Here is a 19675-nt window from a genome sequence, read left to right as displayed (position 1 = left end):
GTTTAATTTTTTTTTTTTGTCTTTTAACAAAAATATTAAAAGTTAAGAATGATCATCCCTTACATCCCTAGGTATATAAAAATCTTCTAAGAACATATCATATTTTCATCAATATTAATATTGTGTAAATGCTATCTATCCCTTATTAATGCTATCAGAAGAAAATGACGTTCCAACCACTTCATTCAAGCAATATGATAAAGTTCGGAGGCTATATATACCATTTGAATCACCCAAGTAAATGGTTCATATTTTTTTATATTCTTTAAGTATTCATATTCTCATTTTCAAAGTATTTATCGTACATAACTAAGAACAAACACTATTATCTTTAGAATAAAAGTTTTTTCTTTCATTTATTACGAGCAATGAATTTGGGTTGTTTAGTGTCATCAAAGTATCAAGTGAGCTTTTAGGCCTAAGCCTTAGAGTTAATTGGGCTTTGTGATATGATTTCATCTCTCAAACTTTGAGCAACATTAGGTTTAGAGATCTAACCCTTATTATTTTTTATTTTATATAATTCTATGATTATTGAGGTTTTTCTTTGTATCATGATTTTGTGTGTGTTTAGTAATATGATGTATGATACTTTTTAAAAGTGTTTTTTTAGTTGAAAATGCATTACAATATTTTTTTTCCATATTTGTTTATATTTTTAACATCAACACATCAAAATTATCGAAAAACATCCAAAAATGCATTAATTTGATGATTTCTTAAACAAAAAATACTTTAAAAAGTAGAAAATACCATGGTGCCAAATATATGATCATTGTATTAGTGAATTTGTTGATTTGATATTCAATTAGTCAATTTACAAATGTTATAATTCAATATATATCTTATAATGATATTTATATCAATGTGGAACTCATTTCTTATAGTGGTTGTCATAACTTAATTTTGAGTTTCTAAAATTTCCCCTTTTAATGTAGAAAATATTTTTCTTTCAAAAAATAAAATAATACTTCGAATCATAATTAGACATGCATTTAATTCATAGCTGGTTGTAATGCTAGGTTGATGAATAATTTGAGGTCTTGCTGAAGAAATTTTAGAAAATAAATTGAAATTGGTCAAGACTACACAAATTAAAAATTTAAGGACAAACATGGACAAGGTTGCAAAGTTTGGTAGTCCATTTTGGATGATTGGGGGCTTAATTAAGAAGGAAGTTAAAAGATTAGGAATTGATTTATATTAAGGTATGATGTGTTAATTTGTAGAAAAATTAGGAAGTATAGTATGCTTTTGCTACATACACAAAACTATGATAGTGGATGCATGAGTACTTCAAGTTTGGTCCGAAGAGGACGTCAAGTTCTTTTGATGAGGGGAGGTTTGTAATGAGGTTAAATTCATCAGGAATGCATTAACAAAAACAATATTGAAAACACACAATGGGCAATGGCATCCTATGGGACTATTGAAATCGACAATGTCGATAAAATCAATAGCATTGGTTAACCTGAGTTTGGAGTTGGATGATGGACATTCCAAGACTTAATGAAAATACTTCTGGCATGAATGACAATAGGCATAGGCAGTGGTAAATTTGGTAGCAATGCATGTCTAACGATTCAACATGACATTGGGTTCATGTTTGACATGAATTCTAACATGTACATAGGGCAATCCAAAGCACGCAGACACATCTATTTTGACAACACATGATTTGGTAGTCGGTATCAATGTATGTCTTACAATTCAACATGACACTAGGTTCACGTTCAACATGAATTCTAACTTGTACATAAGGCAATCAAAGGCAAGTAGATACACTTATTCTGGCAACACGTGAGTTGGTAGTCGATAGCAATGTATGTCTAACAATTCAACATGACATTGGGTTCATGTTCGACATGAATTCTAACTTGTACATAAAGCAATCCAAAGCTCGCAGACACACCTATTCTGGCAGCACGTGAGTTGGTAGACTGAACAGTGGTTTGTTGGGTGGTATGCCAGGGGAGATGCAACAATTGTAGCAATTATCAATAGTGTTTTAAAGTTAGCTATTTTGGGCAGAACTGACCAGATGTGTTCCAAGTATCGAGGGATGATTTTTGCTATAATCTTCCACGTTTTAAGTCTATCCACAAGCTATAGGTAAGTGTTGTAGCATGCAAAATGTGCATAGCACACATGAGGGCTTGTGTTGTACCTTTTTTTTTTTTTTATCAAGATTAATAAGAGGTTTGGAATTTTTTTCTATAAACATTGTATACTTAGTTATGTGTGTATCCTATTTTTTCAACTTGTATATTCTTGCTTGCTTGCTACAAGAAAAAGTGTGGAGAAATACTTAATTGTTAAATAAACAGGAATAGATTGACATAGAAAAAATTGAGTCTGGTGGGATCGAACTACCACACATGGTTGAGATTTTGAGGAGAAAATCAACCATGTGACACTATCCATATTGTTTTGATAAAAACATAATTTCATAGGCCATGATCAAAGTGATCTTAGAATTAACTAATGAGTGTTTAACTAGCCTTCCAATAATGTTTCTTATTGAACCCAATTCTGCATGATCCAAAACCCAGAGAAGGATGCGATCAAACCACATAAGATAATTGGAATGATAGAAAATGAGACCTTTGTAGCCACACATTTCATTTCCAATACACTCTCAATGTGTCATAAAGTTATCATCTTTTTACAATTATTATTATTTCCTGGTGTAGTTTTGTCAAGAGTATACTTCTAGTGTTAAACAGGAGGCATTATCAATGAATTTTTATTTTATTTTATTATTAATATTGAAAAGATGACGAGTTAACAAGCATCACTAGAAAAAATAAAATAAAAACATTTTTAAAATGAAAAAATAACAAAAGTGACAGAATAAAGATAAAAAATAGTTATATATCAAGAAAATAAAAATAAAAATAAAAATACTCACCCCCTCAGTTCCGCTTGACAGAGAGACAGCCACTCACCCAAAGAAGAAAGGATAGAAAATAAAAAATCCCCAAAGCCAAAATATATCCCCTCTTCTCTTCTCCCGGCCATCAGATTTTCTTTTTCTCTCTCGGACGCCACCATCCACGCTCTTTGAAGCCCCGCCATCTTTCAAAGTTCAAACCACCAGCTGACATCCTTCTCTCCATAGAAAACCACAAAGCAGCTCCCTAACCACCTCAAGCACTGCCATCCCTCTCTCCCTTTCTCCTCTCTCCACCACCGCCATCACCACCACCCATCTTCTTGTTGGGTAGTTTCTAGTTATGGCGTCTCGCGTGTTATCCACTTGCTTGATCACTCCCCCTACAAGATTTACCCATGCTTCTCCTGTGAAACTCTCAAACAAAGCATCATGGTTGAGGTCTAAAAATGGACGGATCAAGTGTGAGGCTGTTGGGGACAGCTCTCAGCCGGTATATAATGGTGTTTATGGTCCCTGGACAGTTGAATCATCGGACGTTCGAGAGGTACTTTTTAATTTGAAAGTTGTAGTCTTTCCTCAAAATGAAAATTTAATGGTTTAATGGAATGGTAAAGGACTACTCCTGTATCAGATAAATGACAAAATGAAATCTGGTTTGTAGTGGTGTGCATTTATGATCTTTACTCATTCCCACTATGGAACGAGTAGGATGAGGGCTGCGTTAAGGTGGAAGGGATGATAAAATTTAGTGATTTTGACTATTCAGTTTGGGCCATGTGGCTTGGGAAGACGGAAAGGAATACCAAGTTTCCTTTCCTCATAGGCAATTTTAGACGGGGCATAAGATTTCAACAAAACCTATCGTTTTCACAGATTTTGGTTTGGTTTTGGAGTGGGGTGTGTTCCATGTAAGAATTTTTCTTTGTTCAGGAAGAGCACAGTGCATTTGTCCTTTTTTTCGTTGCCTTGAGTTTCCTTAAGAACCAATGCTGTGGCTCAGTTTAATTAATCATTTGCTGACGTGCATTGTTATTTTATAGTCTTGTTTTTGTTGAATCAAGATGCTGTGATTATGTCATCAAAATTGTTGAACTTTATAAATTGAGAGAAGGACAGGCTGTATCATGCTAATTTGTCAATCTTGAATGCAGTCGTAACAGCATTGTGGTTTGAATTATTGCCTCTAGATATAACCAAATAAATTTAAATAGTACTTTTCATAGATAGCTCTTTATTGAGGATAATGCGCTTGCTGTAACAGGTGATTTTATACAGATCTGGATTAGTTACTGCTGCTTCATCATTCGTGTTTGCTGCATCATATGCTTTTTTACCCAGCGACTCTCTGTTGAGTGAAATAATCAAACAAAATCTTGATTTATTATACACTCTTGGAGCTGGGGGTCTCGGCCTATCCTTGTTTCTTATTCATATCTATGTAACTGAAATTAAGCGCACTCTTCAAGCTTTTTGGGCACTGGGTGTTATTGGATCTTTAGCTACATGCACGAACCTTGCTCAACCAGCTGGTGAAAACTTGATACAATATGTTGTTAATAACCCAACAGCTGTCTGGTTTGTTGGTCCACTCTTTGCAGCACTTACAGGACTTGTCTTTAAAGAAGGTAATATGGTTGTTATATTCTGTGCATGCTCTGCTAGTTTGGGTGGTCACTTATGAATTGAATGCAGAATTATTTCAGGTTATTCACCCTTTAATTTTGTAAATACCATGGTCAAATGGGTCACGCTTGGTGAAATTAAAATTATTACGGGGACATTTCCTTAAGAAGAAATTTACTTAACGACAATGCCCCCATTTTGCATAATGTATTGTATTTTATTCAATAATTCCTTGATAACGATACAGGGAAAACAAGTCAGTAGAAAATTGTTACTTATTTCACCTGTGTCAAACTATTGAATGGAAATGGGCATTTTAATTTGCCATTTCCAATTATTTGTGTCCAAGTTCTTATGAGATCAGGGGGTTGGGACAAGAACAAAGAGAGGAGTGCAAAAAGAATTCAATGTGTTCAGCCCTTCAATCATGGAACTGCTTGTCAGCAAATAATAAATTGTCTTAAATGTGATATTTTCGTCCTTTCATTTTGATCATAGCAGGATTTAAAGCTGCCTTTTGCCTCTTAGTAATGAGTCTGTAGTTTGTGATTTTTGTGTGTTTATCTTTATAGCTCATGATGCCATGTTACATATCTAGTTCCGAATGCTATGTGTACTGAGTTATATGATTTTGTATTACAGGCCTCTGCTATGGAAAGCTGGAAGCTGGTATTCTTACATTCATTATACCCACAGTTCTTCTTGGCCACCTGGTATGATCTTGGAAACATTCAGCATGCGATCAATATATTTCCTTTACTATGGCCAAACAGAGAGATATTCACATGGTGTAGAAGGATGTTTGTTTTTTTAGCATAAGTCGAGGTTATTCTTATAGTCATCTTGTCTGCAATTTTCTAATTACTCGTTTTTCCGCTTTACAACCCTTGCAAGATGGTGGAAATTGCTTGAGATGTTGGAGGTTGTTTTTCTAATTACTCGTTTTTCCTCTTTTCAACCCCTGCAAGATAATAGAAATTGCTTGATAAAAAAATTTATTCTAGTTTTTCATCCTTGTTTTACGTCAATTTTTGGGCTAGATTTTGCTGGGGCTTGGCTTGGGTAGAGGATGTTTGCTTGCCTTCATGATTATCTGAATATTGAACCTTGAGGAAGTACGTTCTGAGGTGTCCATGCAATTGATGGTAGAGGCTGTTGTGAAAACCTCCTGCATGCTTCTGTATTTTGTTGTGTGCTTGTGTAGCACACTTCTATTCCCTGGGTTTTTGTGTTCTATTTTTATCTAGATTTTGATGGCTGTCATCTGTTATAATGCAGACTGGTTTAATGGATGATGGAGCAAAACTTACACTTTTAGCTTCATGGATGGCCCTCTTTGTGATATTTGCCGGAAGGAAATTCACTCAGCCCATTAAGGTATGCTATTGGTCAATAATTCATGTTGATGTCCTCGGATAATTGAAATGATTGGAGCACGCAGTGAATATCCATGGAATTTTCTGACGCTTTGTTATTTAATTTCAAGGACGACATTGGGGATAAATCTGTATTCATGTTCAACTCTCTTCCAGATGATGAAAAGAAAGCCTTGATCGAGAACCTTGAGCAACAAAAATTAAGTCAGGAAATATAATTTATAAATTTTCGATTGTGAGCCAAACATGAAACCATGGTTTAAATAGAGGAAGGTTCATGTACAATTTTGATCTTCCATCCCCTGTAATATGCTGTGATTAGATCAGAGTTAGTGTTCTGTATAGCACACCAGCTGGTTGTATTTTTTTTTTTTTATAATGTATTTCTCTCATTTGTAAATGCCTTGATAGTTGTCACAGAAATTTTGATCCTGGAGACCAATAATCCTGTTCTTTGCAAGGCTATCTAAAATGGTTTTGAATCTAGCTTGAAGCTCTGATAAAAAGGAGAGTAAAACCCTTAAAGGAGCCCATTGATTCTTAAATAATGACTTGAAGCTTAAGTTTTTTGGGGGCATGCGAGGATAAAACGATGCATTGCCTCCTGGGCCAGGCTAGGGGAGTCCTGTTTCCATTGATCATCGTGATTAGAGAGGGTCGAGGCTTGGTCTGATAGAGGTAAGCTGGATATGCGAGGTGTGCACGACTGAATGTCATTCGTTTTGTACTGTTCCTAACCTCCACGTCTTCCATATCCAGACTGAAAGTGACTTGAGAGATCTGTAAGGTGCTTTGGCGATCACTTTGCTTGCACGTCTTAGTAATAAGTATGTTTCTATCCTGATTCGAGTCCTCATTGCTTCAAAAACAAGAATATTAAAACTCTGTTACTTGGGAGTATTGTTTTCATGTTTGGACTTGAACTAACTTGTTCAAAAGTCAAAAGAAACTTTAGTGATCAAAATCCTAATTCAAGCACTCATTGCTTGCAAGATAACTAAAACTCTGTTACTTGGGAGTATTGTTTTTCATGTTTGGACTGAACTAAAACTTTTGTAACCAATTGCTACTTTTGTCCACCCCACCAATTTTTTTGAAATAAAAACTGTGATATTGCGTTGTTTGATTTGCCTGGATTTCATCTATTGTGGTGCCCGGGAAAATTAGGGACTCAAGTTTTTTTTTTAACCAAAAACCCATTTTCTAAACCCATTTTTTTTATATCTAAAACACATTAGAAATTGTGATAAATTTATTCATGGCTTTAAAAAAACTAAAAAACATCACTCATTAAACCATAAAATCAACTTGAAAAATAAAAATTAAACCGAGCTTAAATATTTTTTTTTTTCATGAACTTTAAAAGTAAAAAAATACCTAATATAAATACTCCTTCTCATCAAATAGAACCATTATTCATATATTAATATTGACTGTTTTGGTGACCTAAATCAGTGCTAACAACAATATTTTTTTCTCTTTTTACTATCATAATTTTGCGACCTTTTGTCTCTCCTCTCCCAACCAGGGATTACAACCAATACCAAAAATAAAATTTGAGAAAATTGAGGCACTAAGAATAGTATAATTTATGTTATTTTAAAGTTAACGAGAATCAAAGTATATATTCCTCAAAACTTCTGGCACGACCACCTATCATTTGACAACCTTTTTTATTTTCATCCTTATTCCTCCTCTTCACTATTGACTAAGAAATAAGAAGTATTGAAACCTTGAAATTAGGATCAAATCATCTAAATAAAAATATTGAGGACCAAAATAAATTATTGCCATTCTATAGTGTTTTTTTTAGAGAGTCGTTAAAACAATGTTAATTGCATAGTGTTCACCCCATGCATTTTAAGTTTTTTAAGTTAAATGGAGATAGGTCATCCACTAGCTTTTACATTGTTCTTGGACCATGCACCTATCAATATAATTCTTTGGATTATTGTGAAGATATGAAATATGAATAGTGAACAAAAAGGCAACCTCAGGGATAATCTACCTTGCTAGGTTTGGAACCTAGATGAGAGTACTTAGCTTGCAAATAACTCTTAATACGGTTTTAAACCAATATTTTAACTGGTACTCATTTAAAAGCTTTTTCAAAACCTTGAGAGACTCTAACTCTTGATGTTGATTAGAGTTTAATTAATAGCCCGCCTCTTAAAAGAGTGATCAAAGGCTTTTCGACTAGTTCCCTGTAAAAGATGCCACTAATAAAGTTTTGTGTTTATCCCAATAGGGCTTATAGTCTAAGTTGATGTATAGAATATTTGATTAATCTTCTAATTTTAACTTATTAGGATAAAGATATCTATAACATGAAAGAGTATAAGGCGCTGAGCTCTAAAACTAATGGGTCTATCAACTTGCTAAACACCATGATGCTTGGGGTTCAATGCTTGATATGAACAAGCTTAAAGATTATGAGGTCTATTGGTTTTTTCTCGTTTTATATATAATATTATATATATATATATATATATATATATATATATTATATATATTATATATATTATATAGAGAGAGAGAGAGAGAGAGGGGCTTTAGCACTTAGCTAGCCTATAAATTAAGATTTATTATCAAAATAAAAATAAATGTTTGATGAACATATATATATAGTTTGAAACTAACATTACAAGTTTCATTTCTTTTTCATTTCGCGGATGGGAATGTTTCAATGCTTGTTTTATTTTATATTTTTAAATTAGTAAGCTTTTTCCGATTTAGGAATGTTTAAATTACTTTCCTCTCTCTTTTTTTTTTTTTATAATTTCTCTGTCAATAAAGATCAAGTTCATGTCTATATCATTTTTTAATCGATATTCAAAGTTTCTGAAAAGCAATCAATTACACTTTGGAAGTCAAGCACTTCATTTGTTCAAAATATTTGAATTGGTGAAAAATATCTTGACACGTGGAATTGTACCCGCTGGCTTATCCAATAAAAATAGGTCTCCTATTTCAAACCAGATATCCAATAAAAATATTCATTTCATGTGGAAAAATACTCACTGTGGGATTTTTTAACTCGTAAAGCTTTTTCATCTATATATATATATTTTTTGCGTGTGTTTAAAGAAAATGGTTTTAAGTATTTTCAGTATTTACTTGTCTCGTTTTCTCTAACATTACTCATAATCTATTAAGACTGCAATAATAAGCTGCGTTCAAATTACTTTTTTTTCCTCGCGTATTTGCGGAATACATATACCAAGGAAAAGAAGGGGAAATAGAAAAATAAACAGAAAGAGGAAAGAAGAAGAAGAAGATAGAATTTTTTATCTCTTCTAACGAGTTAACTATAAATTTTCTCAGTTTCTGACTTTGGCCTTTACCTCTTTAATGTAAAATGGACAAGCAATTAAGGAAAAACTATTTTCTATGTTGATGCTTTATCTTCGTTGAACCTCCTTAACTCCAACTCGATCTAAGGCCTCCTACCTCTTCTAGTTCCGTGGCAACACGATGCAAATCAATTTCTTCCAGTAATGCTCCATTTTTCTTGTCTTCTAAATCAATTTATACAAAAAAATAAAAGAAGAAATAAACGAGAAAGAGGATATGAGCGCTCACATAAGGTCCCAAGAACAGCCCATATGGAACCCCATCGAATTTGTCTGCGTTGGTTGAAGCTGTCACCCAAAACAAAGCACAGCAGCGCCCAGTCAATTACTCTCTTGTAAAATAATAGAAAATGCATATATTAATCGTGTACGAGAAGACGAGGATTCGCTTGTTTTTGTCCAAAGCACATTGGATGGTGAAGTTAATGAAGTAAAGTATTCGAAAAGGAAAAATCATAGGGCTAATTACTTTTAAAACGAAGAACATTTTTTACCTTTTTTTTATCAAAACACAATCTATTTTATTTACTTGGTGAGCTGCAGCCCACTCTCCTGAGCGTAAGGAACGTTTGCCAAACGGGCCCTACTGGGAATCTACGGTGCGACAAGACCCGTCGTGTAACAAACATGTAGGCCCATCCCAAAACACTGTAATTCCCAAGGACCCTGGAAAATAAATAAAAAGTAAAAGAAACTACTCCCATAAACTAATATAGGAAAGAAGAAACCAGCCGGCCGCACCGCCGCCAACTGTGGCGCTACAATACTTTTCCAAAGACGAAAGAAAAGACTTGGCTAAAATTGAAAGAAATTTAGAAAACCCGGTCCGAGACCCTCTGTAAGCAGAAAAGAGAAAGAATGGACTCACTCACCGCGCACCCCGTAAACCAGATGTCCAGGAAGAAGGGGCCTTGTTGAAGAAACCATAGAAAAGAGTTGCAATCGCTTGGAACGCATTTTATGACTGCGAAACGTCATTGGAGTTCGGAAGGGACCGTCCTTGGTCTATGATGAGACTGCAAACCATTATCCAAAAGTTTATTTTTCATCAACATATATATCGTACGTGCACGTTTTCTTCTTTCTTGTATCAAAATGCCTAACCTCGTGCATATGCCACAACGAAGGCATGCCACAATAGCCCCTGTGAGGGCCCACTTGCCCAAAACTCCATTCCAACCTAGGATACCCCAACCAAAGACCTCATCACATTTCCTTTTTCTTAATAGAGGTGATAGCATAAATAGACCTAAAATCGGTTTTGAAATGTAGTTTCCAGTTAGTTTTTTAAAGTTTTTTTTATTTGAAATTGATACCAACCCAAGAAAGCTGAAGCCACCAATTGTTGATAATTATCCAAACCTTTAGAAATCAAACATTTCATCTTTCGAATAAATGGGTTCACAAATGAATTCTACCAAATTCAATCGTTATCGAAAAATCCATGACAGAATTCTCGATCGAAATTAGGCAATATTTTCTTAGTTGGTATTACCCTGTTACCTTAATTAGACAACTAAAATCCTCTATTAGAAGAAACAGTAAAATAAAAAACCATTTCCAAGTTAACCACAGCTCCCCACGGACAGAGCAAATGTACCGAAGATTTCCAGCAAAGGGACCTCTCACCCTATTTACAAAGGAACGAAAAATTAATCCCAATATTAATTAACACCAAAATTAAACCTAGATTACTTTGGAGAGTTAGGGAAGAAAAACAAACACTCAAATATTAGCAATAAAGTAACCTGTTTTATTAACGTACCTCCATTTTGCCATAAGAATCTGTAATACCACAGCCCAAATGGCAGCCCAGTTGAAGTGATACCCCAACACTAAGACCCAAGGACTGCAGCAACAAGGTAAGTATATCTCTCTGATCTCTTTGTTGCTAATCTCTCCTCCAAGTTGAAAGCCTATCAGTCTAGTGGCTCATTATGTATAACAGTGCGTGATGGATCATAGAGAGGTACGCGTGCCTGCCTTCTTCTTTCTCCACGTACGAAACTATATACTTCACAATTCCACTTTATTTCTCCAATATTCAAAACCCTTTGGTTTGAAATTGAGTTCGGTATTATAATGAATTTGGTTGTTCTATATTCTAGAGAGAGAAACTTTGGCGAGAAACGGTGGTACAGAACTTGGATCATCGATATTGGAGTAATACTTGCCATGAGTCGTAGCTTGAGACCGATGTAGTGATCTTTATGCAGAATGTAGAGCGAGAGAGAGAAGAGATTTGGCGTAGAATAGAAAACAAGTAAGCATCCAAATTTATGGAGTTGACACAAAAGAAATGCAAAATTTTAGGTTCCTGTTGGCTAGGTCTGTTGTTTTTGGAATGAAAAAGGAATACCATCTACTAGCTAGCCATGAAGACACTTCGACGACATTCTTCTGTTTTTTATAGGTACAAGTTAGGTCATTCATAGATTTTTCCTTTTCTTTTTTTCCTCCTAATCTAGGCATCAACTTATATACTATTAATTGAAACTAAGTTTTTTTTAAATAATCTTTAAAACGCTCTTTTTTTTTTTAATGTTTCGTTGTTTAAAGGATTCAAGTAAAAGACCAAGTTCAAACCTCCTTAAACCACAGAATTAAACGTTGATTTTTCTTCTTCACAAAGTTTTAGATTACTTTTGGTTTTTATCAGATGAAGAATCAGGACGAAAGAGATATATTGATAAAAAAAAAAAAATGCAAGAATTATACCCACCCTAGAAAATTATTTTGTTTCAATGGAGTTGAAATTATTATTTTTTACAAAAAATAATTTTATTATTATATAATTAAATAAAAAAAATCGAAAGAATTTCTTGTATGGATTGATTCAGATATATTAATAAGCATCTGTCTCAACTTACCTACTTAATTTTTGTTTGTAAGATGTGATTAATATATTAATACATCTTCTTAATCTTAATTGCCTACTCAAAAATTTGATTGAAACTAATAATTTTTTAATATTTAATTAATATATATAATTCTTGATTTTTATTGTAAGATATGATTTGAATATAATTTTTTTGCCGTTTGAAAGAAAACTTTTGAATTAGATCACAGAAACTTGCCTAGAAGCATATAGAACCTTAAATATTTTAAATTTGGGCCAGCCAGCAATAACTGATATTGAAGCCCAGGCCTTTCCTTTGCTAAGACATTCAAACTGTTCTCATCCCTCGTACACGTGGCTAGCCTTTCCTCTGCTCTTGGAACTTTGAGAATTATAGCCATTGGAGCCGTTGAATACATGTATAAAAGAAATTATTTGAGCCCATAAAGTAGAACACCACTGACAGGCCCAAAGTAACTCTTTGGGTTAAGAGGTCATATCTTAGGACACTATGAAATTTGGAATAGCCAAAACTCTAATAAAGGAAAAAAAAAAAAAAGTAAATGGCATATATTGGGCTTTGCTCAATAATTAGGAGCGCCACATTATTTTTAGCTCCTCCTCCCCTGTAAAACTTTTGGTATAATATTATCTAAACTTAATATAACTTAATAGATTAACCATGATAGTTTGTTGACTCGATCTCGAGAATGAGTTAGTTTTCAAAGTAAATTGGGTGGAACTTGATCTAACATGGCCTAAGCTACCCCTATATATTTATGACTTAGTCTAATTTACTTTAATCAGAATCAATTTTGATTTTGATTATTTTTTTAAAATAAAACAATATTAATCTAGTGTTAAAAACACATTAAAACGATGATGTTCTAGATTCACATGTCCAACCCACAGACCTAGATCATGACCTAGCAAGTTTTAATAGCCTTGCCCTTTTAAAATACATGTTTTAATTTAATTAAATTATTTATAAAATAGATATTTACATTAAAAGACAACGAATAAAATTATGAAAAAAAATATATTTATTCAATCTAATTCATTTTGTTACTCAATGCAACTCTTCATTGCCTCTAACAAAAGTATGTTATTTTTTAAGCCATTTCAACATAAAAAAAAACTAACAACACCCTTGGAAACACTTACAAATCAATCCATCAACCCCCCAACACAAAAAAAAAAAAAAAAAACAAAAACAACAATGGTTCACAAATTCATAATCAAATTGGGTTAAATTTATCTTTCTTGATTTAGATCTGTTTTTTCAAGTAATATTAAAGCTCTAAACAACCACCATCAAACCCTTTTTATTGCATGGAGCTCATAGACACGAAGAAAAACTATTTTGGTGGTCAGAAACAACATGAATTATACGTTCTTTTTTATTGTTGGAATGCCAACCCCAATTTTCTCTCTTTGTATAAGGGAACCAAACAATAAGACAAACGAATTTTTGTATGAAAACTAATTTTTTGAAATTTAAAATGTACCTAAATTGTATTATTTAAAAAAAATAAAAGATCTAAATGTATTTTTCACTACAAATCTAGAATGCCATCCATTTTTTGAGCATTTTTTTTTTGTATTTCGACCCTTTCTTCCAATTCAATCATGCTTAAGAAATAAAAAAAATAATTGATTTTTAATAGAATTAAACTGTCCAAAAATAATACTTTGAGAAACCAAAATGAATTTAATAAAAAAAATGAATGGTAATATATAAGTGGGTGAACAATATTTTTCTACAGTGAAAATGCTACATCTTTTAATGTATGCTATGATTAAAGCAAAAAGTCATATAGACTTTGAATATCATGTAGCCATTTGAAGTGACATTTGACACAATATATGTTATATTCTCCTTTTTTGATGAATATGAGATGATCTTACTAATCTTAGCCAAGTATATAACGACAAGGATTGGTGTGTGCGCGTGTGATATAATGCACAGTGAGAGAATATTTGCCTAGTAAAAAATAAAAGAGAAAGTTCCAATATATTTTAATGATTAGAAAATCGAGTGATCACTAGCTTCAGTTTGACCTCTTATTCTTCTTGAATTAGAACGAGCAAAAAATAAAAATAATAACATAATCACCCTAAAAGTGCGAAAAATATTTAGAAGTTATAAAACAACTAAAAAAATTATGTCAATCTTCAGGTTCTCTAACAACCAGAAATTTAAATATCTGCAAGAATTCTTCCTTTCTTAATAGAGAATATCACCAAGACTTCCTATTTTATAATATCTGAAAAAATATATTTTTTCTCCAAAATGATCAGGAGTTTACTAATTGCTGAAATAAAAAACCAAACTACTTGTTGGTGCTAGTGTCAGCACTCTAGGAATTATGTAATTTAAATTAGACGTTGTTTTCAGTGATATATATGCGTATCATTCAGACCTAGCTAAGGGCAAAGAGACTTCATGTAATATCAAAGAGGAAACAGAAAAGGAGGGCTTCCCCTTCTATATTCTAAGCAATCTTTGAAGATATAGCTTAAAATTTTGGTTATCCTCTATTTAGATCGATGAAGAGGTCTCACCTACAACTCCACTTTAATTAGTTGGAGAATATTGTCAAACAATAATTAAATAATGCAATACTAAAATGCCAAATCTAGTGGGAGCTAGCATGTATATTCGGAGTTATATTGATGTTGAATCAGATTTATCAAATGTCAATGAATTAAATTAAAATTAAATAATTAAATAAAGGTTTAAGAAAATAATGAAGCTAACTCAAATTATTATCCAGACTCTTGATCCAGTCATTAGAATGAAGATTATTTTATAAAAAATAAAATTCAAAAAAATAACGCATTAGGAATATTAATAAACTAAATGTTAAAGGAGAAAGAAAAAAACACAATAAAAAAAAACTATTGTAAACCCAAGCGGGTTGACCCGTGAACCTTGTAACTTGAAGCCTATGGGGCCAGGTTGCAGTGCCCAAAAAATAAAGGGAGGAAAATGAACCTAGCATGACAAAGGTCAAGATCTCAGGTTCATTAACGATACAATTAGTAAGGAAACATCAAGTCAACACTGTTGAATTTTATTTATTAAAATAATATCATTTTTACTGTGAATAAATAAATCAAACAATTAATAGCAAGGAAAATAATGTCAAAACCTGTTGATTTTTTATTAATATTATCTTCCTGACAATAAAAAATTTGACTACCCCAGAAACCCTGGTCATGGACCCACCCGTGACCTAGGAAGAACATGTCAAGGTCGACTACTAGTCGAGTTTTAAAAGCATGATAAAAAAAAAAAATAAATAAGCACCAAATACTATAGATGAAAAGGTCAATGAAATTAAACAATGAGGGGATGAAATTGCCAAAAAAACAATTAATCAATAAAGAGACTCAAAATAAAAAGAATTGTAATCATATGAATGATGATCAAATTCAACAAAAAAAAATTAAAACAAAATGATTAGGGATAAAATCAAAAAAAAAATCACTCATTGAGGAAAGAGATTAAAGCAAATAAATTAGGAATAAAGAAAAAGGATCAAATTATATATAAAAAAACATAAAAATCCAGGGTCAATGGATGAAATTGAAAAACAAATAAATCAAATTTGATACAATTAAAGAATTTAAGACCACTTTGCAAGACTAACACACCTTTTGAGGTGGAAGAGAGAGAAAATAGGGGGAAGAAAAATTTGTCGCATGGAGCTCCTCCGTGCCCTAGTGGCTGGCATGTGTCGACTCACCATGTAGAAGGTGACACGATGCTTTGGACACCGTCCTGAAGGTGACCAACAACCACTTGGAATGCATGCCGCATGCGCCACCCTATAGGGTGCAAATGCCTTCTACTAGCTAGGGTATGCGCCGCAACATTATAACATTTTTTTAAAAAAAACACTAGAGCACCCTTGAACCCAATGATAATTGCCAAAAAAAAAAAAAACAAGGTAAAAAAAAAATAATACCCCTTTGATATTAGGCCTAAAAAAAGCTTCGACCCCAAAATGGTATTCGATAAATTGAATATACAAAAAAAATGTGAAAATTCAAAAAATGCTACTCAGATATTAGCTATTTGTTTTTTTTTCAAAGGCATGGGATAACCTGTGCGTTAACATGTGAAAATGTTGTGTTCAATCCTTTGAATTTTGAAGGGTAAAATCATTATTATACCATAGATTATACTGTTCAAATGCACAATAAAACACCGAGGGAAATTAGTTTTATACTAGTTCATTGGCCCGTGCTCCGCAGCATGTATAGATATATTTTTTTAAAATGTCAAAAAAAAATATATTAAGAGCAAAATAATTTTTTTACTATGTTATTAAACCTAGCTTAATAAGGTTAATCTGAGACCTCGTGACTAAAATTTGTCTAAACTTTAGTTTCAAACTAAACCACACGAGACTTAACTCAATTAAATTGATTGATTTTATTAGTTCAAATGCAATATTGATGATTGATAAAAACATGATCTGCTTTTAACAAAACTTCAAATAAAAGCATTCAAGTGAAAAGATGCTATTTGCAATTAAATTTATAAAAAAATTTTGAATAGTATAAATTATAGCTTTTTTACCATATGTACCAATAACACATGAGATTTCATTTTTATTCTTTTGTTGTCCCACATTTGTATAAACATTTGTGGGCCAATTTGCTCTTCCCTTGGAGTAGAAAAACAAGTAAAGAAAAGCTAAAATATTACTTTTTTATTTTTGCTATTCTTTAGCAACTTCATTGACCCTACTGTTTCTTAGTGACAAATGTCATGGACTATATTAAGTTTAATAATTTTTTTATAAACTATTTTTGAATTATATGATAAAAATATATGATCATAAAATTGAATACAAATTAAAAACAAACACTTATTTGAAATAGTGATAACCTTACAGAAAGTAATAAATCAATCTAATATTGAAAGATAAAATTTAAAAATCAAAGGACCAAAAAGAAAAAAAAAATCATATACATCTAGTGGGGTAAACTCATAAAACCTGTGAACCAAGTTACCCGGGCTAGCACACTGAACCTTATAACATGGTTATGAACTCTAACAATATTATAATTGGTTTTGTTTTTCAAACTATTTTTATTTAACTATATAATAATAATAAAAAAGACGATCACTACATTGAACACCCAACTCAATAATAAGATGTTTGAAAAAAAAATATAAAAAACATTAAACTCGTCAAACCTATTAATCGAGACAATCAGCCAAACATTTGAAAATGTTCATAGATTCTATAAAGTTAATAATATGAATTTTTTTAAAGCTATTTTTTTTTATTGTATGAGGAAGAAATTGACGGGGGAAAATGTTATGTTCAATTAGAAAAGGGGAAAAAAAGACAGCTCACCAAACCCGTAAATCGAGGCACCTAGGTTACCTTACCACCACAACTCGTATTATCACTATTATAACTATTATTATTACTATTACTATTATTATCTATATTATTAATATTATTGTTGTTGTTGTTTTTTTATTATTTTGATTATTATTGATATTATTAGCAACATTATTATATATATCATCTTCATTATTATTGATATCACAAACACCGCAACTACCTTAATAAATTATTATTATTTATTATTCAACTACTACAACTATATTACCATTAGTAGTAGTATAACACAACTATCACAATTATTAGTATTATTGCAACTATTATTGTTCATGAAGAAATATTATTATTACTACAATTATTATCACTATTAACAATATTATTAGTATTATTATTGGTTTCATCATTACTATTACTATAAATATTTTAATTGTTATTGTTGTTGTTATTAATGGTATTTTGATTATTATCACTATTACTATCACAATCATTACTATTATTAATATTATTATCACCATTATTACTATTATAATAAACTATTATTATTACAAATTTTATTAACATTGTTATCCTATTAGTATTATTAGTATTAATATTGCTAATATTATTATCATCATCATCATTATCATTGTTATTATTATTATTATTATTATTGAAATAACAAAAATCAAAACTTGATTTGAAGGATTAAGTTAAAAACCATAAGAACTTTGACAAAAAAAGAAAAGAAAACAAATAAGAAATTAAAATATGAAGGACCAAGCTGAAATAAATATTATTACTTTTTTTATAATCTATTTTTTTCATTATATGATAAAAATATATGGCCAGGCAATTTGTTTTCCTATAAATAAAATATTGAAGGACAAAAAAAAAAAAAAAACTATTAAGAACAATCAAAGGAGCAAAAACCAAAAATACATATCCGCCAACAAGTAAACTTATCAAACCTATGAATAGGATAACCTAAACTAGCATGCCAAACTTATGAGTGGGGTTATGGACCCAACAACATTAATTCTTTTCAAAAATTATTTTTTATTTAACTATATGATAACAAAAATATATGATCGCAAAATTAAATACCAAACTCTAGTGGGATTATAGTTTTTTGTTTAATATTGAGATGTTGAAAAAAAAAGAAAAGTTAAACTCATCAACACATGCAAACCAAGTCAACTAGTCAAACTTTTAAACATGTCCATGGACTTTTAACAAGATTAATAACATAGATTTTGTGAAACAATTTTGTTTTTTTAGAATATGAGAAAAAAAAAAAAGAGAAGAAAGTCAAACAAAAAAGAGAAAAAAGACACCCTCAACAAACCCATTTTTTGTTTGTTATTTTTTTCTAAAAGAAATGGGAAAAACTTAGAGACAAATATAGATCAAGATATTTAATATCATAATATGGATAGTTTACATGGTTGTGTTTAATGAATTTGTTTATTAAATTCAATTTCAAATAAAAATCGATACATACATAAGATTTATTGGATAAATTAAAAGTAAAAACATACTACACAAGGTTGCACATATTAAAAATATCATAAGAAATAAATATTTTTTATTTTTAAAAGCAAATTTAATATATATATATATATATATATATAATTACAATTGAATCATACTAATCTCGTACAAAATTTAACAAATCCAATATAATTAGAAATTAATAACTATGTAAAAAAGGATAAATAAGCAAAAAAGAAATCACAAAGAAGTAAAATACAAACTTAAAAATTATTTTTTAAAAAAATTTCAAAATTTAAAAAAATTTAAAACTATAAAGAAAAAAAAAAGGTCAGGCCTAAAGCCTGGCCCATGACCAGCTGGCCCGAACGCGGGCCTACAAAGTCAAGTCAATCATGTGGCCTTTTTTAAAAAAGAACTATGATGGTGTTGACGACATGTCACCTGCCTCAACACATTAAAAAAACTATGCATCATCTAATATACCCATATTTTATCCATTGTAGCGGTTGGTAAATTAGGATGCTTGTTTTTTTTTCCCTCTAAAATTCTATTTTTTCATCCATTTTTCAAATCTAAAATACATAGAAAACACCCTAATAAACTTTGTGAAACCAATTTTTAAGCTCAAAAGCACAAAAAAAAAAACAAAAACAAAAACAAAAAATAATCAAAAACCAAGAATCAACCTGAAAAATCAATTTCTTCATGGATTCAGGAAAAAATCAGTTAAAGTTGCAGGAATT

General features: G+C 31.3%; 1 protein-coding gene across 1 annotated transcript; it reads left to right on the top strand.

Annotated features, from left to right (window-relative positions):
* Nucleotides 1-2916: 2916 nt before the first annotated feature.
* Nucleotides 2917-6340, top strand: LOC118033734 (uncharacterized). The gene is made up of 5 exons (XM_035038834.2): nucleotides 2917-3440; nucleotides 4158-4521; nucleotides 5162-5232; nucleotides 5798-5896; nucleotides 6006-6340. The coding sequence occupies exons 1-5, from the start codon at nucleotides 3237-3239 to the stop codon at nucleotides 6111-6113; spliced, it is 846 nt and encodes a 281-aa protein (XP_034894725.1). The 5' UTR covers nucleotides 2917-3236; the 3' UTR covers nucleotides 6114-6340.
* The last annotated feature ends 13335 nt before the right edge of the window (nucleotides 6341-19675 follow it).

This window comes from Populus alba, chromosome 1 (assembly GCF_005239225.2).
Source record: "Populus alba chromosome 1, ASM523922v2, whole genome shotgun sequence".
Taxonomy (NCBI): Eukaryota; Viridiplantae; Streptophyta; class Magnoliopsida; order Malpighiales; family Salicaceae; genus Populus; species Populus alba.
Note: the sequence above shows the minus strand (reverse complement) of the source record. Positions and strands in the feature narration are given on the sequence as shown.